At 38.7% G+C, this 25,213-nt stretch overlaps 3 protein-coding genes across 13 annotated transcripts in view; 1 reads left to right on the top strand and 2 right to left on the bottom strand.

Annotated features, from left to right (window-relative positions):
• The window catches only part of CIB2 (calcium and integrin binding family member 2), a 65,234-nt gene extending 63,979 nt beyond the window's left edge, over positions 1-1,255 (bottom strand). The window contains exon 1 of the mRNA XM_049813263.1: positions 1,230-1,255. The gene's annotated coding sequence lies outside the window, so the exon portion shown is untranslated. The remainder of the gene's footprint in view (positions 1-1,229) is intronic.
• Positions 659-14,960, top strand: IDH3A (isocitrate dehydrogenase (NAD(+)) 3 catalytic subunit alpha). 2 transcript variants are annotated; one of them, XM_049813256.1, is made up of 11 exons: positions 659-762; positions 3,009-3,047; positions 4,867-4,950; positions 6,311-6,425; positions 6,971-7,158; positions 7,417-7,550; positions 8,233-8,335; positions 8,414-8,478; positions 10,656-10,740; positions 11,241-11,393; positions 13,300-14,960. In XM_049813256.1, the coding sequence occupies exons 1-11, from the start codon at positions 736-738 to the stop codon at positions 13,381-13,383; spliced, it is 1,077 nt and encodes a 358-aa protein (XP_049669213.1). In that variant the 5' UTR covers positions 659-735; the 3' UTR covers positions 13,384-14,960. The 2 variants fall into 2 exon arrangements, with proteins under 2 accessions (XP_049669213.1, XP_049669211.1); XM_049813254.1 differs by having other exon boundaries at positions 3,009-3,071.
• Positions 14,961-15,502: 542 nt separating this feature from the next.
• ACSBG1 (acyl-CoA synthetase bubblegum family member 1) overlaps positions 15,503-25,213 on the bottom strand; it is a 59,072-nt gene continuing 49,361 nt past the window's right edge. For 8 of the 10 annotated variants that reach the window (XM_049813239.1, XM_049813243.1, XM_049813241.1 and 5 more), the window contains 7 exons: positions 24,657-24,833; positions 23,959-24,140; positions 22,647-22,880; positions 21,840-22,057; positions 18,127-18,266; positions 16,878-17,124; positions 15,503-16,187 (listed from right to left, as the gene is read on the bottom strand). In XM_049813239.1, the coding sequence (XP_049669196.1) occupies positions 16,111-16,187; positions 16,878-17,124; positions 18,127-18,266; positions 21,840-22,057; positions 22,647-22,880; positions 23,959-24,140; positions 24,657-24,833 (1,275 nt within the window). In that variant the 3' untranslated portion in view covers positions 15,503-16,110. The remainder of the gene's footprint in view (positions 16,188-16,877; positions 17,125-18,126; positions 18,267-21,839; positions 22,058-22,646; positions 22,881-23,958; positions 24,141-24,656; positions 24,834-25,213) is intronic. The other 2 variants (XM_049813238.1, XM_049813240.1) reach the window with 2 other exon arrangements.

The raw sequence follows: 25,213 nt of genomic DNA, 5'->3' as shown, positions 1-25,213 counted from the left end.
AATAAAAACATTAATTGATTATTATAATTGAAAGACTCAATTTATAACACACATGGTATCATCAACATTTTTTAAATTAGTGAGACAAGTACCTCAACAATTAAGGCAAGCACACATTTTAAACTGCACCTGTTCCAACAACTTTGGGTTTTGACACCTTAGAGGGCGTGGATTTTTCTCCCTGCTGCAACAAATACCTGACGCTTTTTTTTTTTTTTTTTTAAACAACTATTTGTTTTCCCCTGTAAACGACCCAATTGTGGAGGCTGCGATTTTACAGAAACATCAAACGCTTCAAAACGGGAGGCCGCTTGGAAAACTGGTTGTATTTGTCGCTGCGTAGATGCCATAACGGTACCTCCTCAGACACCGCACCCGGGACTCCCCGCCGCACTCCCTCCTCCGGCGGCGGCACCGGGCCGAGTCCACCACCCCAGCACCTCACGCACCGCTAAGAGCGACGGCTCTTCAGCAGCGCGGCCAGGCGGGGCCCGGCGGGGCCGCTGTCACGCAGCTACCGGCCGCTCCCCGCGGTACCTCAGGCTCAGGGCGGAGTAAGGGCGGGCGGGAGCCAAGGGAGCGCGGCCGCAGCGGCGGGAGCCGCGAGGAGGCGGGAGGGGGCGTGTTCTTGTGGCCGCGGGGGCGGGGCGTGCTGCTCTCCGCGCGCCGGTTCCGGTATCGAGGCGAGCGCGGGTGTTCTCGGGCCTCGGCGAGCCCGCGGTGCTTGGGAGCATCATGGCTGCAGCCGCGTGGATGCCTACGGTGAGCGAGGGGGGACAAGCCCTTTCCCCGCCGCGCGCGCCTGGGTGACCTTGGCCTCGGTGTTGCCTGAGGCGCTGCCGCCGCCGAAGGCCGCCCGCCAAGGTCGCGGCCCTCCGCCGGGCCCTGGCAGCGCTCCCGAGGGGCGGAGGGCCGCAGGGCTTGCGGCCCAGCGGCGGTGGGCTCTCTCTCCCCCACCCCACCCCCCTTTTCCCCGGGCCGGACCCCCGGGGCGGCGGCGGGAAGGGTCCGCGGCGGGCCGTTACTCGAACGGCCGGGCCGGGCCGGGCCGGGGCGTGCGGAGCGCCGCGCCAGCCCTCTCGGCCGCGGCCCGGCGGGGAGGGAGGTCGCGCCGTAGAGGTCAGCGCCTTGGCGGGGGCCAAGTCGGGCCAAGGAGGGGATCAGCCCCCGGGCATTCCCCCCCACACACACCCCACACACCCGGCCGGGACCGATCGTGAGCGGCTTACCGACAGCACCGGCTAAAAACGTCATTTGCCTGTCGTGACGGAGTCTGCCTGGGGAGACGAGAGCTGCCGTGCAACGTTCTGCCCAATTCCTTTCGGGCCCGCTCCCTGTCCTGTGGGATTTGCTGGGTCTGATCTCTGCCGAAACGCAGCCGTGATTCCTAGGGCTGTCGCGGAGACGCTGCTGCTTTTTGCCTTGAGCAAATGAAATTTTTTTCACGTCTTTTAAGTAGCAGCCTGTTGGAGGCTAACTCATGGAGGAAGCCCCACTTCGTGTATGTGCTTAAAACATGGAAGAACTGTCAGGAGTCAATCTCACGACTCATGACTTTGAGGTCAGAATGGATCGGTTTTGTTTAGCCCGATTCTCTGCTAGCGTTACAGATGTTGAATTGAGCATAACCTGCCAGGCCCGTGATTTCTGGCAAGACAGACCGCTCTCTTTCCAGGGCTACTCTGGAGTGTGAATCCTGACTTAGTATGCAGGAACTGTATCACGAGGGCACTTAGGCTTGTCAGCTTCACGTTTGCGTTTAATTGCTCCAGCTGCTGCCTCAAACATGTGGCTTGCTATGGTAAACGTTGCTTGCCTGCTGCAATGACCTTGTACATCTCACGTTGGGTTACAAGTAAAGATAAATTCTAGCTTAAATTACTCCTCCCACAGCATTCATTAGAACATACACGGGAATTGTATTGTTTCTGGTTGTTTCTATTAGCGCCAACGTAGTTTGTCACTTTTGCCATACAGCTCTATTTAAGCATACGTGCCAGTAAAGATCAGAGAGAACAAATACAAGTTGGACAAGAGAGGAATACAAATTGTCAGGTACATTCCTATCTAGCCTGATTGCTGCAGACAGACTAGATACGTGAGTATGGTAGAATTGAAGCAGTGTGAGTCTGTTTACACTTACAAGTCTTCTGACTCTTAAGTCGCAGAGGCATGAAAAATCCTAGAGAGGAGGGTAAGATTGGGAGACTGTGATTTTTCTGCAGTTAAGTATCAATACTGATACAATTGGGGATTTTGTCCATGGTGCTCAGCTAGGCAAGAGGTAAAGCTGAGGTAATCATCCCAGTTTTGCAGCTTAATGCCAGTTTGTCATATTCAGATGTTAGAAAGCGTAATTCTTTGACTATGCTGTGTAGACTTGTTGCTATGGTGAATTTTGTCTCTAATGTGCATTTTGATTATGCTTTTTAAAAACTGTCAGGCACACAGAAGGCAACAGTACAAAACCTACAGATGTAAAAGGTGGAAGAACAAAATTCACCACAGTTTGGATGGAAGTGACACTAATGCAAAGTAGTTTTGGAAACATTTCCTAAAATGTGTAAAGATACTCGCCACCCAACTGTAAATGACAGTGTTCGATTTTTCACTTTGCTTTCCACAGATCTTAATCCTTAGCGTACCATCTATTTAATTAGAGTTACTGCAACCTTATTTCAAATGTGTAGTATGTGAGGGCTCAGGTTATTGTGCGGTAACCTTCCCTCACCCCCAGGCAAGACAGGAGAGTACAGCGCACTGCAAAGCGGGGCTGTCCTGGGTTTACCTTGTGCTAAGAATACGCACATGAAGTGTCAGTGCACAGAATGTTAGAGAGCAACTTGGCAAAGTGTTACTCTCTTGTTTCATTTGGATTTTTATACGAGTTTGAGATAGGAAATTTAAAGCAATATGATTTTAAAATACAGATTTGCTGCAATATTGTTAATTTTTTAAAATCCCACTTGTGTAGTAAAATAGCTTCTTTTTGTTTTATATTCCTGCAGGTTTCTCGATTGCTAGGTGCTTTCAAAAACCAAAAACAGGTGACCAGAAGTTTTGGTAGTGCTGTGAGTATAATAGTACCTTCTTTTTCTTTTAAGAAGTTTCTCAAGAAAGGGGTTCAGAAATTGACTTTAATAAGATTGCTGTTGTTATTATTACAGTCTCAAAAAATAAGGCCTAAATAAGTGAACATATACGCTCTTAATGCCATGCTGGATTTCTATTGGTTAATTGCTGTCTTTGGCAATTGCGTATTAAAGTGTGATAACACAAAAGGCTCTAGCAAAAGATAGAGGTGGCATGAAAACTTTTCACAAAATAAGCCAGTCTTCTGAAACTCATCTGGAAATGGGCAAATATTGGGCACAGTAGAAAGTTTGTTGAGAAGCTTCTCATTTTCTTTATTTTGCAGACTTTCCTCCAAGCGCTAGATTTACTTTACTGCTGCTTTTAGAATACCTTGCATCTAAACTTCTGCCTTTTCAAGGCCCTCTTTAAAGTATTTTAGACACTGATTGTGTATTTCCTTGTAGATGTTTTACCTTCTTTATGTGTATGTGTTTGAAGTGCCCACGGGCCTTTTTTTTCAGTGAAGGCAGCCTTGAAAACTGCTCGGGCAGAAGCAGGGCTCAGCACGACTGCATGCACCCTTAAGCAGGTCTTAATTTTAAAGAGGAACTGTGGCTTTTAATTACAAGTTTTGCAGACCAGCAGGTAGAAGAGCTAGAAAAGAAACTGAAGGGTTGCTCACATTTCATACGTTATACAAAGATTTAGAAGGTGAGGCACCTCCGGTTCTGTTTATACCACATTACTGTTGCAGCTCTGCTCAGGTGGAGTCCTGCTATGCTGTGATGCAACAACGCAAGACAGCACAAACTAATCTTGAGGCATTCCATCAGTTATGCGCTTGCTCAACAGCAGTGTTCTTTTATCTGAAGCTCTGCTTCTTTTGTCGTGCACAGTGAATTTCTTTGGCTCAAATTAGTTAAAGAATCAGTCAATGTATATTGAAATCCTGAATATTTTGTGCGGAGAAGGATGAAACATATCTTGTGAGTTGATTCTAATTGGGGGTTTTGCAAATACTGCTGTATCTGAGCTGCCTTTTTGTAGGTAATAACGAGCCCTTACAAAACTGTTGGAAATCTTTAAATAAAACAAAAAGAGCTGGGGCACATACAGTTAGAATAGTGATCATATTTTTTTTTTTTTTTATCAAAGCAGAGTACTTTCTTCCTGTTATTCAGTGAGCATCGGCTGTGCAATTTATTTCATCTGTTTGACTATGATAAAAGAAACAAGACTGAGAACATTGTGGGAGGAAAATAACTTGGTATTGTTAAAAATGGGTCTGAGATTTTTACAAAGTCACTTGAGAAGTTTAGATATGCATGACTTTTATTTAAGGTGAATGTAGCTTTTCATAAATTTATGCTTTTCTAGCATGTGTCAGTATTATGCATCGTGTTGATAATATTGGAGACACATGGGTAGCAGAGCCATAACTAGGTAATATTATGTCCTCTCCAAATTTCAAGAAGCAAGCTTGCTGAGATCATTCATTTCAAGGAGTGCTGAGCAGGAACCTGCCTTTCAGGTTAAATCTCTGTGTTTTGAAATAGGAATAGATAGTAGGCAGATTTTTAAACAATTCTCTCAAAACTTTTGCACGCTCCCTTTGAAAGCAAGCTGGTCATTCTCACTCTGTCCAGTACTGCTATTCTTCACAGTGAATATTTGGTAACTGAAACTTTATTTTCTTTTCTAGTAGTTACTTGGTTCCTACAACACATGAAAATGTTATCTATGTAGAAGACAAGCATTCATTTGTTGTACTACTGATACTTCTTTACCTAGGTACAAACAGTAACTTTAATCCCAGGAGATGGCATAGGACCCGAGATTTCTGCTGCTGTCATGAAGATCTTTGATGCTGCCAAAGTAAGTCGTATTTATCTTGCTGTAAGCGTTGTAAGTTTAACTACAACTACAACAACAAGTAGCCGTATTTAAAATGTTTTCTCTAACTTCCAAAAGATCAAGTCATGTTTAAGCTATTAAAACTTCTTGACAATAGGAGTCTGAAGATTCAGCTAATAAAAGATAGGATTGTGATATCAAGGCAGGGCTTGAAACTGTTAGCTGGCAGAAGAGTAGAGAGTTGAGAGCAAACGCGGTGTTTAATTTTGGGAAATATCAACTCAATATATCATATGAAATTATCTTGTTGATGTAGCAATCCTGAGCAACTCATAGAAGATGTTCTTTCATTCATTGTGACTTCCAGCGCAGATGAAAGTGTCTGTGAAAGGACTGGCTTATTCTTAGAAACCAAACTGCTGCACTGCCAAACACATTCGTTCACTAAGTATATCCAAGAACTGTTTTACTACCTATTTGAGGAACTTCACCAGAATTTGTTGAGTTTCCTTGAAAGGAAATACAGCTCTTCAAGAAAGATGAAAGATGCCTGTTAAATCGTTCCACATTAGTAACAGTACCAAGGCATATTCCCTTTCTATTACGACTGACTTAGATTTGGAAAAAGTGAAGTTCTCTTTAGTTATGTATGAAAACCTTACAATAGTTTTGGTTGTTTCTGGGGAGTCAAGCAGGATGTGTGGAGGAGTAACACCTAAGTTTGTGTGTGAGTGCATGTTCGCAATACTTAATCAGATTTGTTTGTTTTAAAGGGGATTATCTAGTACATTATGCTTAGATTGGTTCTGTTTGCTTATGAAAGCCCTTGTACCTCTTCCTTTATGGTCCTTCCTAATGAAATGAATGGGTGGCAGCCTGTCTCCACTTAGAAGATTCCTGTGGTGAATGCAAATTCAGAAAGCATTGTGGAACATTTGCAGATTTTCAGTTAGATAACATATATATGTATCTCTCTGTTATATACTGTCTTCCAGGCAGTATGGATGATGAGTTCTCAATGAATTCAGTTTTCAAATGTCTTGTCTCTTGTATACAAGGAACTCAACCGCTTTAGGAGCTTGAAAGAAATAGCATGTATCTTGCAATTCTAATGATTTCCGTGTATATGACACCTAGGGAGGCATTGAGTATTCAAGTTTATGATGATACGTTGCTCATACTATTTCATTTTCACTTAATTACATTTTTTTTTAATTGTTCCTTTTTGAGTTCAAACATCTCATGCTTACTCTCGCTCACCAGAGAGAAATAGTTTAGGAAGGCCTGCACAAAATTCCTCATGCACCTTTTTGTGAAAGGGAAGTTAAAACTTTAAGCAAAAGTCATGATATGTAAGTTAACATAGAGTAAATGTGTTTAGGCTCCTATTCAGTGGGAAGAGAGGAATGTTACAGCTATCCAAGGACCAGGAGGGAAGTGGATGATACCTCCAGATGCCAAAGAATCTATGGATAAAAACAAAATGGGATTAAAAGGTACTTTAGGGGTTAATACAAAGATACTAAATACTGTTGTTTTTATCGTGAGTCTGATTTAAAGTCGAAGTCCTTCATCTGTAGCACAATAAAATGGCTAATTATAGGGGACAGCCTATCAGGTAGTCTTCTGTAATCTTAAAACAGTCCTTAATTTCAAAGCCATAACTCTCATAGATCTTCTAGGAAGTACATTAAAGGCAGGTATTACTACATACCAACCTTTGGACTCTATGCAGAATGCATTTCTAATGTGACTGATACAACTATATTCCTAATGAATAGTATCTTTTTATGTTGTTTTCAGTGAAGACCTTTTGTAAAAACTATTCCGTGTAAGGGTTGCAATTTGGCCTTTAAACAGCTGATTAATATCACTGTGTAGTACTGTACAGCACAGAGAATTCGTGTGGCATTTCAGCAAAAGGGTTAAATAGGAATTTGGAGATCCTCTGAAAGAGTCCCACTTAACCTAGAATTTCAACTCTAAAATTCATGGAGGGGTTTATCTTCTCATTCATTCTTTTTTTTTTTTTTCTCTTCAGGGCCTTTAAAGACCCCAATTGCTGCAGGGCATCCATCAATGAATCTGCTTCTTCGTAAAACCTTTGACCTTTATGCAAATGTACGTCCATGTGTCTCAATTGAAGGGTATAAAACCCCATATACAGATGTGAATATTGTCACAATTCGAGAGAACACAGAAGGCGAATACAGTGGAATTGAGCATGTGGTATGTTCCTGGAAGTGTTGTGTTTCTGGCGGGTTTTCTGCATTTCATGAATGATAATTTTGCCCATCTCAATGGCCTAGTACTAAGAGGTTGGGTGGCATTTTTTAAGTTTGCTACCTATAAAAAAGTTATTTTATTGTGAAATGCATTGTTGAGACTGCCTCACTCAGAATTCTACTATTTTGTTCCAAACATTCATACTACTGACTTGAAAAATGAGCTTACGTTTTTACTATCAATGCAACTATTGTCTTTCAGATTGTTGAAGGTGTTGTGCAAAGCATCAAGCTCATTACAGAAGAAGCTAGCAAGCGTATTGCAGAATTTGCTTTTGAGTATGCCAGAAATAATCAGAGAAGCCATGTTACTGCTGTGCACAAGGCAAATATTATGTATGTTGACACTTCTTTTTTGAGAAGAACAAGAAATAGTAATATGCATTTAATTATAAATAACTTTTAAAATTTTCCTCAAATGTATAACGACTGTTGATGCTACTGGGAGTAAGTAAAATGGGAAATAAGTAAAGTAAATGCCTCCTAAGTAAAATAGGCAATACTTACCCAGTACTGATAGGGCTGTAATAATTATGTACTAATGTTTTTATTAGTAAGTTTGTAGTAATCCTATGACTTTCCTTGCAAAGCTCTTATTTTAAAAATAGTCTTAAATTAGAAAAATGAATTTAAAAACTGAGGATGAAAATGGCTAGTGTCTTTAACAGTTTCCAAGCCACTTTGTGCTGAACTGAGTCATAACATGTGTGATACTATGTGACACCACCTTTACAAACTCAGTAAGCCTTTACTAAATGAATACGAGTCATTCTGAGAATTAAAGTATGCCTGTTAAACTACTGATACAAAAATTCTAAGAGGAATTTTAAAAGGCATAACTTCTCTGATAATATATATTTTAAATATTATTTATATTTAACATAAGGGATAATTAGTCACAAATTAAGTTTCTGCACTCTAATATTTTTGTTTAATACTCTGTTGCATGCAGTTTTCTTTATCTTCAGTATTGTTTACTTAAAATAACTGCAATATTCTCTTGTTTATTTAATTGCAGGAGAATGTCTGATGGGCTTTTCTTGAGAAAATGCAGGGAGGCAGCAGAAAACTGTAAAGATATTAAATTTAATGAAATGTACCTGGATACTGTGTGTCTGAATGTGAGTATTTATGTGTTTTAATTGTGGATATTTTTTCATTTAAATTCTTAACCTTAATGGAAATACACTTCTTTCTAGATGGTTCAAGATCCATCACAATTTGATGTGCTTGTTATGCCAAACTTGTATGGTGACATCCTCAGGTATGGAGATTTTATTTAAACTGACCCAATGTGTAAAATATTGTTACTTTCCAGACAGTTATTCAGGTTATATGGTAGCCAGATGGTGATGATTTTATGCATCCAGAGTTTAAAACTTTATAAATCAGACTTTAAATGGGAGAAAAGGATGGTATTATTACACTTCAGTTATTAATATATTTTTGGGAGGGGCTATATGATAGCTTATGGAGGCTATGAATAGTGTTCAGATGGGGCAGAAGAGAAATTTTTCCAAATGCGTGAAGAATTTAATGGCTTAAATTGTAATAAAGAATGCTTAGTTAGATGTTTGGGAAAAAACTTTCTAATCTTAAGCACTAAAATAGATGTATAAAAGATTGTATAAAATGACTGTAGAACCATGATGTTTACAGCAAGCTAGCCACACAGTTAAATAATTCTGCATAGTCACTGAAGAATGAAATGTATGGCCTCTTAATGTCATACCAGCTCTTGTTTTATGTATTGTATTTTTCCCTCACCTTCAAATTAAATTTTATATTTTAATAACATTAATACTAGAGGTACTTGATGTTCTGAAGGCAAAATCCATCAGCACACATTTTCCATTCTGTAAAATGTTTAGGTAGAGTGTAAATGTTTAGGTAGAGTGTAAATTCAATTAAATACTGCATGTAAAATTAAGCATCTTAACCTGAACTTTTAAGTGTATAACATAACATTGCTTCTCCTTGCATCTCTAAGGGGAGATTGAGAAAATAGCTTGAATCAGAATTTGTTTAAAAGTTCAACAATGATTTACGTCTTAGAATCTATCTCCTGTTTTTGTACAGATAATAAATGTAAAGGTAACTTACATATAAGAAGAAATGCTTGTTGAGCTTCTCTTAAAACTACACTTTCTCTATGATAAGGCTGTTTGTCACCTTTAATAAAAATCAGACTCCAACTAATTCTTCTTGCCTTAATTGCCTTAAGAATTGGTAGAGGAGTCCACAGGGCCCTCACAGCAGCTGTTATGCTGTTAACTAAAAGAGATCAAATCAGATGAGTCCCATGATCAGTACTATTTTAACTCACTTCACCTAGTTCTGTATCACCCATTTTAAAGTTCTCATAGAAAATCCATAAAGAATTTCATACTTCTAAAAAATTTTCAATAAATTTGAGTCTGTTCTTGAAGAAGGGCACTCTGTCACTGGGGAAAGTCTCACCTGCAGTGCTTTTTTAAAGCATGAACATAATGCCAAACAGGCTTCTTGGACTGAATAGGTACAGAAGGAGATCTCTTACCTTGAAGCATTAAATACCTACAGCAACAAATGTAGACTGTATCCATTTTTTTCCCTCAGACTCTATACAACTAAAGCTAATTGGTTTATTTTAGCTTAAACTTAAAATATTGTTCTGCAAGGTCATCCAAACTTTTCTGCTTATTAGTCCTTGGTTAGCTAAGTTGTAGGCAATAAAACAGTATGCTAAAATATCAAGAGTTTTAAGAGCCTTGTTTATCAGTATGTTCAGCTTTGAGGGTACAGTATAATGACTATAGGCACAGTTGGTTTGTCCTTCCCCATGTTAATTTTGGAGGAAAGCAAATGCAGATTGGTTACGTCTGATGATCTGCTCATGTCAGACTTGTGACTTACTGGCTGTTCAGTAAACAGAGGGGGAAAGCTAGTCTGGTGTCACTCAGAACATGTTCCTTAAGCTACGTGCAATAAACTTTAAAACTACTATTCATTCACCTACCCAAGCAAAATTCTTCTAAGTTTTCTAGAAGGACTTTACATATGAAAAGTAGTTCCGTGGCCTCTTCAGAGGAAATAAGACTTCTGGATAGTTACAGGGAACTGTACATTACAATTTTTGCTAGTTTTTGAGACTATTTCCGTGCTTTGAGTACCTTTTGCTGTGCCTGTGTGTTAATCAGCTTTACTCTAGTATTTGAAATTTCCTTTATTAAATTGTCTCCTGCTAGTAGTCCTACAAATTTTCAAATGTTCAATGGAGTAGAAGTGGCTAACAGCATCTATTCTTTCCCAATATTATTCACAGACTGTGTGGGTATACAAGCTAAGTTACTGCTGCAATAAAATGAGAAACAAAAAATATTTTAATACCTTGCCGAGAGGCAACTGTATATGGAAAAACTTGTGGGTTTTCCTGTTTCTTGGGTTTGGGGTTTTTTTCAGTGACTTGTGTGCTGGACTGATTGGGGGTCTTGGAGTAACTCCAAGTGGAAATATTGGTGCTAATGGAGTTGCAATTTTTGAATCGGTAAGTCTTCTTATGCAAGGTATAGTAGTAATAACTACTTTGTCTCAACCTGAGAATCTAAAATTTTTGCATGACATACAATGTGGCTGTCATTTAACCAAGTTCTCTGTAAAACTGTTTTTTACTGTGAAGACGCTGAAGCATTACCCAGAGAGAGTATTTATAAAGTATGTATTACACAGAGGTTTTTGCATGTCCTTTTACTGACACTTTGTTTTCCCTCTTTTTCATAAGATAAATACCCTCTGTGAAATAGAACTTGAGGGTCACAATTGGCAGATACTAGGTGATCTAGTTCCCCCTTTCTGATGCCTTTGAACTGAATTGTTCTGGTCTTTCCTATATCCTTTCCACTACCTGTATCACAGTGAAGTCAGTCCTATTTTAACATGCTTGTGCTCAAGGACTATGTTTCAGGTTGCTTGCATACACTTGAATTGCCTAGGACATTTTAATCAGCATATTGACATCGTAACAGATAGGTTCACTTTTATTTCTAGGTTCATGGCACGGCACCAGACATTGCAGGAAAAGATTTGGCAAATCCAACTGCCCTTCTTCTGAGTGCTGTAATGATGTTGCGTCACATGGGACTACACAAACATGCCACAAAAATTGAGACAGCTTGCTTTGATACAATTAAAGATGGAAAGGTAATATGAGGGTGTGCAAATAAATGCAGTGAATTAAAATCATATTGTATCACAGCAAAAATTAACATAGAACATTAACACCAGAACAGTGGATGACCTGCTGTGCTAGTGTGACATGTGAGCAGTGCCGCTATCCTTCACTGATAGTAATTATATTATCTTTGGTGGTATTAAATCTGCCTAGCTCAGTAATAAGGACATGCTGTAGCATTCCTTGTGTCTCAGTAATGCTCATCTTGCATTTCCACAGCTTTGTTAACTCTAAAAGCTAGAGCTGGATGGCTGTTTTTCAAGGGGATTAGAGTTTTAAGTAACTAGTGATGTTTCACTTGTGAAGTTGATAATGCATACAAAGCATATATATTTAAGTCTGGATCCTGAAGTGAAGGACACTCATTTGCCTTTCATAGGCTTAATCATCCACTTTATTTATAGCATTTCAGTCCTGACTGTAATACTTTTGCTCCTATTTTTTCAGGTCAATTATTTTCTTTTTTTCCTCCTAACTGCTTTCACTCCTTTCTGGACTACAAAAGAACAGTTTTTATCCAGTATTTACTTTTTCCCTTAAGATTTTATGTTATTTCCCTTTGGGAATAAGTGTCTCCAGATGCAAGACTCAAAATGGGATATTATGGGATATTTTTGGGGGGGGGGCTTATGCTCTAAAACCTGACTTGAATTTGTGCTCTTAACATTATTGGTTCACTCATCTATTTTGACATCCACCTTTTCAAAACATAGCTGGAAAGATCCTGAAGATTGCAGTTAAAGAGGATTAGCAGTTAGCCATGGTGGTTCAACTATCTCGGGCAGGAGCATAAGCTGCTTTGTAATTAAAAGTAACAAGCATGCTTAAACAAAAAGCTGTCATAATTTCATAAGTGGTCTATTTGCAGCTATCTTACTGTGTGTAGAAGCCAGTTAAAAAAAAATATCTAAACTTACAAGTGAATAAAGAGGTGCTCCTGTAAAGTTCCCATTTACTGCTCTGGAAATGAAATCCTCCATCTGCAGGTCAGTAATTCTATGGAAGATAACATAGTGCAAGTTTTGTGACATGGCTACTTGTTTACTAGTTACTTACAATGTTATGATTATATGCTCACAAGGGAGAGAATCTTTTTAAATTGAAAAAAGCATAATGCAGTTAAAATGACAAGATCCTAAAATAGTAACCTTGATTGCCTCTCATGCTTGCTATTTCTCCCTTTCCTCCCTTCCCCCCAGCCATTTAATTAAGATCTGTGTGTGTGTCATGTAAGGGGAAAACTAATGAATTTAAATTATCTCCTAGACTGCTTTAATCTAGCTAGGTTGGACAAGCAATGTTGCCCACCTTTTTTTTTTTTTTTTTTTTTTTTTTGAATTTTACTATCTTAATGCTGCCAGACAGGAGTTGTACTTGATGAAAAAGTTTCTTTTAACTCTGCATTTTTCCATCTCTTAGCTAAACTAAGCAAACTTAAAGAACCGTTAACATGGCAGCATTAAGAGCTATGTGTGCTTTTTCTGTGTGGGTTTCCTTTTAAAACAAAACAAAACAAAACAAACAACAAGACCCAAAAACCTTACTGAATTACTCTCAATTTGTTGCCTTTGTGCTGAGCCTTCATATATGAATTTTACTTAAAAAGGACAAACTGCTTACTGAAAATGTAAATACTTAACAATCTGTTAAGTATACTGTTATGTGGCCAGGGGACTTTGGAGAGGTTTGCCCAAAGTCTTCTCTACTTGCTTCAGTCTGCAGAGTCCTTATTGATGGCTATAAGAAACTTGATTTATTCCTTCTGACCCCTATTTAGTATCCATACACAACGTATAAGGTGAACATATAGAACTGTTCAGAGACAAGACTAGACCTGTAAAACATTTTAGTAATACCGTTTTTTCTTTCTTTCAGGTCTTGACAAAAGACTTGGGAGGTAGCGCCAAGTGTTCGGAATTCACAGAGGAGATCTGCCGCAGAGTACAGGACACAGACTAAGCTTTTCTCATTCTAATAACTCCAGAAGGACACATCACACAAAGTACATTATATATAACCTGATATCCATATGCATATAGTTTGCTTGTCTCTTAAGAGAGCAAACTTTTTAGTTAGGGCTTCTCCATTAATAAATTTAGTCCAAATGGCTACAAATGATGCTTGTGCCTGCTTTCAGTGGACTTTTCTAAGTGCTTTGTGTTATTTATTTATTTTTTTTTCTATCTGGTGAACATTTTTATGTAAGTGAATTCTTTTATCGGCACTGTAACTGTGTACCATTTTTCATTTCAACTAGAGGTTTTTACTTTCCACAACGAAAAATTACGCAAATAAACCAGTAGCAGAATTAGTGAAATGTAAAAGCACCTTAATGGTTAAAACCTACTTTACTGATCTTACTGAAATTTAAAAGATAGGTTTTCAGCCTAACAATAGCACAAGATGACCTTCATGAACAGAAACGGGTATAAAATAACTTAAAATAGCAATTTCATGTTAAAAGCAATGAAAAAAAACAGTTTAGATACTCTGGTGATTCATTAAATATAGCCTTGCCCTCCAAGAGCATGAATAAAGAAATACAATATTCTAGAGATTTAATCTAGTTGTGTATTTTAAAAAAAGCCCATAGCCATTAACCAGAAAGGGGTGAGATTTAATGTTGAAGTAAAATTATTTTTCAAATCTATATACCAAAATAATTCTTACAAGCTTTCCTCTCTGAAACACACTTCACAACAGAGTTCTAATGAGAGTAAATTATACAAAATTACTTCTGCCCTATATTGTGAGGGGAAAGTACTAACTTTGCAAATTTATACTAAGTATTTCATGACTTCTGCTAGAATGCTTTTTGTGTTGTAGTTTTATGCATAGTCTGTTCAGTGTGTCTTACTGTATTGACTATTAATTTTATTCTAGAAATTCTGAATGTAAGGGACTAGTCCTAAATGGATTAAGACAGATTGAAGGTTTGGTTCTGGTGCCTATGTTCCAGAAACACATTTCATCCCTATTCAAGGGGATCCAAGACTATTTTTTCCCTGCTTACGAAGCTTAATGGGTACAAAAGCAACTCTTTTCCCTCCCTTCTTCATCACATACAGATCATCATATGAGTCATTGTGATCTGTATGCCTTAAGGTATGCTTCCATTAGTACACCCTACAATAAAATGTATATTTTAAAACTCAGAACTATAGCACAGGATTATCCCTACTGCCAGAAACAGGCTTCTTAAAGCTTAATTCTATTAATAGATATTATTCTCTTAGCTACTTTCAATTAAGACTGTTTAGGCTGGTTGTTTCAGAATTAAAATCAATTTTGAGTAACAACTTCTAGTGTCACTCTATAAAGTAAGCATCCCAGCTTTTTTTATACAGTCTAACAACATGTTGGAGGAGGGACAATGAGCTTTATTCCTCCTGCACTCTGCTTTTGGTGAATAGGGCAACATTTCTTTCTGTGTTCTACAAGCTGCTGCTTCCTTGTTTCCTTTAGATCAATATTGTTAAAGAACTTCTGAATTACCATTGCGCACAAAATGGGGAAAAATAAACTTTTCAAAGTCCTGTTGCTTGTTTTGTTTTTATAATCCTAGGCTGCCATCTCGTCTTACGCGTTGAGCTGATTATTGGTGCTTGCAACAAATCTTAAGTCTGTAAGATGTGTTAAGACTGGTAATGGAGCTTTCCTGGAAATAATATCCTATTTTTTTTGGTCAAGAACAGTGGCTGTAGCTTGCCTGCTTGTGTTAGCTATTTTAACTCTACCAAAGATCACTTACTAACAGCAAACCTTCAGACAACTTTGTCAAGTATGTCTGTCACATAATAGGATTTACTTTTTATATGGGGAAGAAGAAATGCAGCTCACATTTGTCAGAATTAGTATAATGTGAAAATTTAAACATGTAGATACACACTGATAAACATTGCTTCTAAACTCTTACTTAAAAAAAAAAAGTGCTGTAAACAATTTAAAGGAAGTTTCTGTTTTAAATAGCGCTTTAATGTGAGAGCGCCTGTATTTGCTACTTTATGTCTTTCAGTCTTAGGGAGCTATTCCCCCAACTTCTTTGATTGTTTTTAGGAGAAACAGTAATGATTATTTCAACATGGATTTAAGAAATGATGAGCTGCTCTTTTCACAGGAGTCTGAATACTAGCCCCAAAGAGTGTCTTTAGGTTCTGAAATGTTGTGTTAGTGAACAAAAATAAACTCTGCTCTGCAAGGGAAAAAAACAGCCCTTTTGTTGTCTTTTTTGTTTTTAAATAATTATCTTTATCACTGGAGTGGTATTACAGTTTCACTAAGCAGTACTGCCAACTACTGATCTACCAAAATATATCATGAGCTACCAGCAACATCAGGGGTGGGGGAGAAAAATCATTGTATAAAACATTTTTGTGTTTCAGTCTAGAAGAATTATTTAGTTATACCTGCTTTATACCACACAAGAGGATGTTTTTAATCTTAATCATTTAGGTCATAAAGTAGAAACAGTATTAGAAAATGGACACACTGTGTAGATGCTTCTGTAAAAAGAGGACGAGCAGTCAGGTGAGTATCAGGAACAACTAAATTGACACAACAATTTTCTAGTGGTTCAGTTCAATAGACTACAAAATCAAAACAAGCATAAATCTTCGTTAATGCTTTTGAGTAGGAAATACTTTCTTTAGCTCACAGATCTTTTTTAATGCTTGGATGAAAGACTTCTTATTCTTCATAGAAGGAGTCTACTTCATTTCTGTATTTCTCAAGCACGGTATGCCGTTTTAACTTCATTGTTGGACCTTAAAAGAGGGAGTTAGTCACAATAGCAGAAACGTAACAAAATTTCATACTCAGTTTGAGGTTGGTTCCTAAGATTTTCTATTTTAAGAGCCTGTTTGGAAGAACATCTCCCACTCTGTAAGTGCAGATGATACCTACTAAAAGTGAAAAGCAAGCGTGGTATGTAAGGTTGCCTCCACATAAGCATGAGGGCTTCAAAGGCAGCTGCAGATAAGAGGGTGATGACTGACTACTACTTTTTTAATTAAAAATAATTTAAAGGATAATGGTTTTGAAAGCTTTTAAACAATTCCCACTTTATTCAAAGAGCCTGGTAATGTGCTTGGGACTGTTAACAGTCAGGCTTTCACTGTCTTGCTTCTCTGTTTTAACAAGAAATTTTCAGTATTATTACTGGAAGTTATTAGTACTGTAATGCACAAGGAATTAACCAGAATTGATTGTTTAATTGCCTAAAGCAATCTGAAATTTAACTATAGAGCTCTACTTGTAAATGAGCACAGATTGGTACATATGTACACAGCAGAAACTCAAAATTTTTGTGTTCTTTAAGACATACTGCATAATGCTTTTTCCTTTCCCTCTAGTGGTTGTACCCAGAATTTGGCATACAAAACTGTATTTGAATACTCTTAGATCAGCAGCCTCTTTACTGTGTGTATACCTCAATATAAATCACTAAATCTTACCTAGTTCTCCCCCAGAAATCGAAAAATCTCTTGGCAGGACTATCCATTTTTTAATACAATGAACCCTATTAGCAGCCTTCATGTTGACTTTGTTGATTCCCTCCTGAATGGCCTGGTAGATCGCATGGTCTCTTGTAGCTACAATCTCCGATACTTTAGTGGCTTTACTACCAGTCTTCTGGCAGAAGTCTCTAGCTTGCTCAGTGAGAATGTCAGTGGGATCAGATGTATCCGGGTCCAGCACACTCTAAAATAACAAATGAAGCGAATCATCAAATGCTCACTCTTGAAAGGCATTAAATGTTTCTTTGATCAGGTTCCTGCCGACTAGTAGGAATCAAGAAGGCTCAGCATCAACACCCATTCTGTAAGCCTTAAAAACCAGAAATGCCTACAGATGATAGTGCTTTTCTTTCCACTTGGCTACCAAATGTGAGTATTTTGGGCTTATATGCAGATGACATGAACAGACTTAAAACGTGTCAATTAGGCAATAAAGTCCATCTATAGACCTTGAATTTCTACCCTATTTTCCAAATTATTCCATTGTTACAGGAAAACATTTAGCTCATCATTAAACCGAGTTACTGCAGTGTAATGTAAACAGCTGGAGATAGAAGCATTTTTTCACGTTAGACTTCTTAAATTAGTCTTTCTATTGTACCTGTAGGTAGGGAGTATCAGTCATAGAGGGAAATAACCTCAGGTAAAACTAAAGGGTCATTCACTATATATGTAAACAGAACATAAAGTGCAAATGTTTTAGAAAAAAATGATTTCTCAATTGAAGCATATACCACAGGAAAACTATTATTTTGTTCTACACTCACCTTTATTGTGTTACGTGAAAAGAACAAATTGTAAAGAAATGTTTCTGTTAGAAAACTTTTTTTGCCCGTAACAGAAACATTTGTTGGCTTTGCTCGTCTGTAAGAATAAAAGCTATTACTGTGCTCCATTACAGAGACTTCTCACTCTTTCAACATTTCTTAATTAAAAATTTGCATTTAAATAAAAAAATAGGCCTTATTATACGTATAGGAGAAACAGCAGTAAACACGTAGATGTTTAGCAGATCACCTAACCGTAAGAAGTTTAGACCATCAAGATTTGGTCTGTAGTTGCTATACATTTTTTTTCCACTAACGTCCTCCTATCTAATTTTGGGTCTTTACAAATAGTTCAAAATTCACCTTTTGTTAGGTGTAGGTATACAGTTTCACTGAAATCAACAGTAAAACCAGCTTACCTTTAGGGTCAGCAACATAGACAAAAACTTCCTTTTATCTCCAATCACCATAGCATTACTAACAATTGGGAGTTCTTTTTTAACAGCATCTTCAATTGGAATTGGAGGCACATTTTCACCTCCAGCTGTAATAATCAAATCTAGGCAAAAAAGAAAGGCTATTAGTTGAATTTAAATAAATTCCGAAGATCAGGTTAATGTCTGGATTGACCCACTTTTCTTATTCTGACATAAAGAGATTTTTTTTTTTCAAAGAGAACAAAGCCTATTAATTATCTTCAAAATAAAAATGCTAATATTTTTCAAATATGTGCTCAAGTTCTTAGTTCTCCCTCAGTATGACATAGTTGCTCCAGATAATTTTTATGTAATCCAGTAACAGGTTAGTTATTCTCAAGTCACTGTTGCATAACCTGGAATTCTTCTGTGAGCAATCAACTCTTCCAAATGAGCATAAGATTCACTCTGTTTTACTGTTGCTATCTCGCCAAAAAGCAAGTTCATTGTTAACATCATGATTAAAACTAGTTCTTAAAGCCACCAAGAGGGATCAAACAAAAATAAGTTACTCCTGCAGGAAGACTCCATAAAAGCAACATGGAAAGAAGGGATAAAGGAGTGTGAGGGAGAAGTCAAGAGAGGAAGTTTGCAATGGAAGTAGTGAGTTCTGCCCTACTTTTGACATGAGGGAAATATAATGCAAGACTGGAATCTTAATATTTTTAAGGTTTGTAAACAATGGTAGTGATACCTTATTCTATTGATAAAGGAATGTGAATTTTTATTTGAATGGATTTGTTCTGAAGTATAATACATATATGCATTGGAATTATTACAAATTTGAGGATTATCTAAGTAAATTCCAACTCTCTGTTTTCATTACACTAGTGACTTCTCACTGTCCTCAAATAATAGTCTTTGCAGCATTTCAGAACATGCTTCAACAAGTAACGCAGACAAATGGTATACCAGTCCTTTGTGTAATAATGCAGCTGATTTTAAGTATTAAGGATCGGGTTGGTACCCAATTCCCTGTCAGCAACAAAATTGAAGAATTTAGATGCAATCAAGGGTTGCAAGGGACCTTAAAGATCACTTAGTTCCAACCTGCCTGCCATGGTCTTCCACTAGACCAGGCTGCTCAAAGCCCCATCCAGCCTGTCCTCGAAAACTTCCAGGGATGGGGCAGCCACAACCTCTCTGGGCAACCTGTTCCAGTGCCTCACCACCCTCACAGTGAAGAGCTCCTTCCTTATATCTAACCTAAATCTACCCCCTTTCACTTTAAAGCCGTTACCCCTTGTCCTATCACTACATGCCCTTGTCAAAAGTCCCTCTCCGGTTTTCTTGTAGGCCCCTTTAGGTACTGGAAGGCTGCTATAAGGTCTCCCTGGAGCCTTCTCTTCTCCAGGCTGAACAACCCCAGCTCTCTCAGCCTGTCTTCATAGGAGAGGTGCTCCAGCCCTCCTCTGGACTCACTCCAGCAGGTCCATGTCCTTATGCTGGGGGCCCCACAGCTGAAAGCAGTAATATAGCACCCTCTCAGCATTCACAGGTTTGGGCCCTACCATCTCTACTGCTCCATGAGAACTATGATGAGAAATAACTTCCAGTCTATACTCAACCTTCTGGTATGGAATAGGCATTGATCGTGTCGTGATTTAACCCCAGCCAGCAACTAAGCACCACGCAGCCGCTCACTCACTCCCCCACCACCCTGTGGGATGGGGGAGAAAATCAGGAAAAGAAGTGAAACTCGTGGGTTGAGATAAGCACGGTTTAATAGAACAGAAAAGAAGAAACTAATAATGGTAACGATAACACTAATAAAATGACAACAGTAGTAATAAAAGGATTGGAATGTACAAATGATGCGCAGGGCAATTGCTCACCACCCGCTGATCGATGCCCAGTTAGTCCCCGAGCAGTGATTCCCCACCCCCACTCCCCCAGTTCCTAAACTAGATGGGACGTCCCATGGTATGGAATACACCGTCGGCCAGTTTGGGTCAGGTGCCCTGGCTGTGTCCTGTGCCAACTTCTTGTGCCCCTCCAGCTTTCTCGCTGGCTGGGCATCAGAAGCTGAAAAATCCTTGACCTGAGACTAAACACTACTGAGCAACAACTGAAAACATCAGTGTGTTATCAGCATTCTTTGCATACTGAACTCAAAACATAGCACTGTACCAGCTACTAGGAAGACAATTAACTCTATCCCAGCTGAAACCAGGACAGATCTCATAACAATAAAAGTTATTTCTCTCCCTAGTAACCACACTTCACACACTTGAGGAAGCACAAGTAGTGTTTATAGAATGAGAGACTTACGTCAAACCACAGATACATACCAAAGTTGTGTATCCAAACTTGCTTAGGTCTATTTTTTCCTTTCCTTCCACCCTCCTTTTGCCTTAGTCTTGTCTTTGTCTTAGCTCCTCTACCAATCTCTTAGTTTTTCATTGTCAGCTTTTTCCCAGCTGATCCAGAAAACTGTAATAATTGTAACAACTTTTTCCACACCTCTACAAATAATCTCCCTGTATGGACTTCTCTAGTGACATCATTCTGCTTAGCAGCTCATGAGTCCTAAAACTCATGAGACCCACAGAACCAAAGGAAGAAGTCCTGACTCAGTCACTAGAAGAAAAGCTTCTTTTCTACCTTCTATTAGATTTTACCTTACTTGGACTTGGATTTAAAATTTTAATGAAACTGGGCAGAGAGTTATTTTATCCCAGATGGTCTACCTACTCTGTAATTTAGAGTAATCATTATTAGTTCAGCATCAAGGAAGATGTAAGTGACACACCAATGTTATGACGGAATGAGACTAGGAGTTGCTAACTGCTGTGCTAAAGGAAAATGAATCAGACAAGAAAGCAAGTTAAAATCAAGATAGCTGCATTTGGTGCAGGCTATTAATAGCATCTGCTTAAGTCCTGATTCCTAACAGGACGCTATGTCACCCTATGACAAATTCACTCATCCATGTTATCTCCCTAGTGATTCATCATATATTCTAAGATGACAGTTACTCAATTTTAAAATCTTCTTCAGTTACATCTCAACTATGACCAATCCCACACTCTGAATATGAACTGTGGAAAAAAAGCTTCCCAGTAAGCAAGTGACCAGACTTACTCCTGTGAGACTTCAAGCTATATACTGTAATAATACCTAGGTTTATTGCTTTAGCTTTAACTTTCCTTTCTGCTCTCAAGCTTCGACACTAGTCTCTGCAAACACATCACCTAAGGCATTAGAGGAACCTAGCTCTGACCTACAGCAACAACTTCTAAGTAACAAAGGGTTGTCTCTCGTTACTGTCTAAATATTCTAATGTGCAATTAAGACAATTTAGCAAGATTCAAAGGGAGACTGGACAGCTTAATGGATCATTAGAATCACAGAAGACACATGAAACCTGCATTGTTACTTTATATTACTAATTCTAATTAATACTGAATAAAGGTCTGGGAGATAAAAAACTTCATCGTAGGAAGTGAATCATCTGCATCTATTACAGACCAGAGGGAAACCTTTCCTGAACAGGGCACACCATGGTTTCCTCATCAGAAAGGTTATTTTACCTTCCTATTAGGTCAATGTTGCTAGCATTAGAGGAAAGGCACTTAATTAGATGGGCCACATCTGACGTGACTGAACAGTGCTGAACAGTTACCATAAACATGGAGCAAGATTTTGCTTATTACCTTTAATTCTTCCAGTGACATAAAGAAAGCCATCCTTGTCTAGTTTTCCTAAATCTCCAGAATGCAGCCACCCATCCTCATCAAAGGCTTCTTTTGTTTTATCTTCCATATTTAAATAACCCATGAAAACAGTCCTTCCCCAGAAACAGATTTCTCCATTGCCTTCTGTATCTTCATCCACCAATTTCACTCTGCAGCCAGGTACTGGCTTACCACAGCTATCAGAGAAGAGCAGAAAAAAACCACAAGGAGCACAGAAATATTAACCATAATGCTGGTAAGACATCTAACATGCCAAATCCCCAAACCTATCAAAATATTAGTGACTGTAAATAACACCCTGCTGTAACTATTTGAAAGCTTAGAATATTCATTCCCTAGGGCAGGTATGGTAGAGTAAGTACTTTTTGGCTGTCTACCTTGCCCTGTGCTTCCTGGGGTTTTTTCCTCCTCTGTATCTTCAGGCATAAAAACACTTTTGTATTTGAGGTGTTGCATTTGAAAGTTATCCTACCCTGGGCCAGGGCTGGGATATACATCAGATTTAGTAACTGCGTTCTGCGTATAATGCTGTAGATCACTTTCAGTGCTCTTGGCGTGGCGTGCTATAGAGGCAATGTGTTCAGCTTTTGACCTGGAAGTTATTTTGCCTCCCAAAGTCACAACAGATGGCAATGCATTGAGAGAAAATAAGTGGTAAGATCTTTGCTGAACTTAGTAAATATTCTTCTCAGATATAATGAAACATACCATATTAAAAAAAAAAAAAAAAAAAAAAAAGGAAGAAGAAAAGAAAAGTAAAATTACCTGTGCTGCCTGTAAATGTAAGGCCCAGATAGGCAATGTGGGCCTGTGGTCTCACTCATCCCATAGGCCTCATACAGGGTGATGTTCAGACCCAAGAAGAAATACAGTGTTTCTGTATTAAGAGGAGCAGCACCAGAAAAGTGCTTCTGACAGGAAGAAAAACCCAGCGCATTGCGTATTTTTGAAAGCACTAAGTAGTCTGCCAACCTTGACCAGAACTGCTTTAAATCACTGCTGAGTACAAACACACAGGAGAAGGAGACAGTAAGTCAGAGCAACCTATGGAATTTTCAAAACAAAATCAGACACAAATTTCGTTTAGAGATGCATTTGCCAGTTGGTTTTGGGTGCTGACAGAAGTTACATCAGTAAGAACAGGTTACATATTTGACCTTTTTTCATTTATTCAGTGTTTTTCATTGCTAGCGAAGTCCAACTCTTAAGGTGTCCAAATACTCCAAATACATAAACTATAAAAACACATTGTATAAAACAAAGTTCTTGTTTTCCTGATTCTTTATCAGTTAAATGTGTCTCTGAGGACCTATACCACTAAAATCTGAAATTTGCAGGACCTATCTGAGAAGCTGAGGGATCAGACAAGCAAAGCAGTATCATTGCACAAACTTCTGGAATACCATTTTCTGTAAGCAATTTCACACTTCATTGTGTCACGCTTTAAAGAACTTTGGAACAGGAAAGAACTGTGAATTAAGTTAATATTTGAATTTATACAACATTCTTTATCCAGGCAATCTTATGGAGGAAAACACCAATGTTATTCAGAACAGAGATAATGTACTTAGAGCTCAGAGAATTCATGGGGGCTGTCCCTGAGTTTCTCTGCAGAGATGATATGTTCTTACTCACATGGTGCATACCCCAAACTGTCATGAGCCAGTCTGCCTGGGCTGTCCACAGAAATTTCCCCCCTCTCATACACCTCCTCCAAATTCATGCCCTTTCCTCACACCAGTAACTAGCACTTGCATAGTCACATGGTGCCCTGCATCAAGGAATTCTCCCCACTGAAAACTAACCTGTTCAATTAACAGAAAACACAGAGCTGGGGGATGTGTTAGTGGGAGTATGTTCTCAGGGAGGATGGAGGGACACTCTTAACAGTCACCTGTGTTTAACAGTCAGCCAACTGTAACTGATAACTACACCCTCCCTCTTGCATTATATTTGCTGTGTAGCCAGGCCAAATTTTACCCATTTACACTTAAGAATCTCACTGATGCTTCATGGTTTATTATAAGCAGATCGCTACTTTTCGGTTGATGAAAATCTCACTCATTATAATACATACCTGCTTGAGCAGTTTAGGTTTCTCTCTAAGCTAAGTGACATAGCCCATGACAGCATTTTCTTCTTCATAAATCCTGACTGAGAAGAAGCATCCTTTAATTTCTCCATGATTTTCTCCCATACTCGGGGAACTCCCATGTGAGATGTTGGCTGCACTTCTTTTAGTGTGTTGATCAAGCTGCCCTGTTAAAATCACTAAATTAGTTCAAAACATTGCAAAAGGTCCACAGCAGTGATAAAAAGGTTTGGTGACGCAGTCTGCATCTTGCAACACTAAGATGTAGAACATCACTAAACGTGTAGGATATAAAGGAGGACTGCTGAACCTACTTCAGTCAGACATACAGACTAACATGTGCCACCTCTGACATATTGGGGTAGGTATGTATACAAGAAGGAAAATGCATGGGTGGTTTAGTTCCTTCTGCCTCCCTTTCCTCCAAAAATTTCTTATACTTCTTTTGCTTCAGATGTATACTCTCCCGCCTTAGAACAACCTTATGGATCTGGATTATATATTTTAATTGGAGTCTAGGGCACTGGATCACAAGTCTAATGGATATTATTTTTCCATAATTCTTACAATAAGAGACTCAATCTTCATCCTCTGTACCTCTTCTAAGATCATATTGTCTCCTTGGGAAGTTTTCTAAGAGGAAGAAGTGCAAGCTTTAATTAGGTGCAATACAAGACAGATACCTTCAGAGCGTCTGGCTCAGCAAAGTAAACTTGCTCTCCCCATTTGATTCCAGTCCACAGGTCATATATCTGTGCAGCTATGTGGCTGAGTGGGAGATAACTGACTATAGACTCCTGTTGGACCTCTGCAGGCTGCATATCTCCTGCTCTGCTGCAATGTGCTGATGTCCAAGTTATCTGTTTAAATAAATAATAAAATGCATTAGATATGGTGAGTTGTTTTTTTTCTTTTTTCCTTTTAACACAAACTAAGGATCCTCATGCTATGCTAATGTAACTATGAAGAATCTGTGCTCACAGAAATTGCTGGAGGCATTGCAATCTTTGACAACACACCAGACTGCCAATTCCCTGGGAGAAACTTGGTCAAAAATGAGATGAACTTAGCAGCAACATACACGTGCAGATAACATAGGTAAATGCAGTCTTTCTGCTGCCTGACTGGGCTATGAACACTACCAACTTCCCATGCTCTAGTGACACGCTGAGCAGGGCAGCCATGGGCTGAATGGACAAGGAGTAAATTTATCTGCCCCTTCTTTTGCAGCTCTCCTACT

This window comes from Accipiter gentilis, chromosome 10 (genome assembly GCF_929443795.1).
Source record: "Accipiter gentilis chromosome 10, bAccGen1.1, whole genome shotgun sequence".
NCBI lineage: Eukaryota > Metazoa > Chordata > Aves > Accipitriformes > Accipitridae > Astur > Astur gentilis.
The sequence above is the reverse complement of the archived record's forward strand: the minus strand, read 5'-3'. Positions and strand labels throughout refer to the sequence as shown.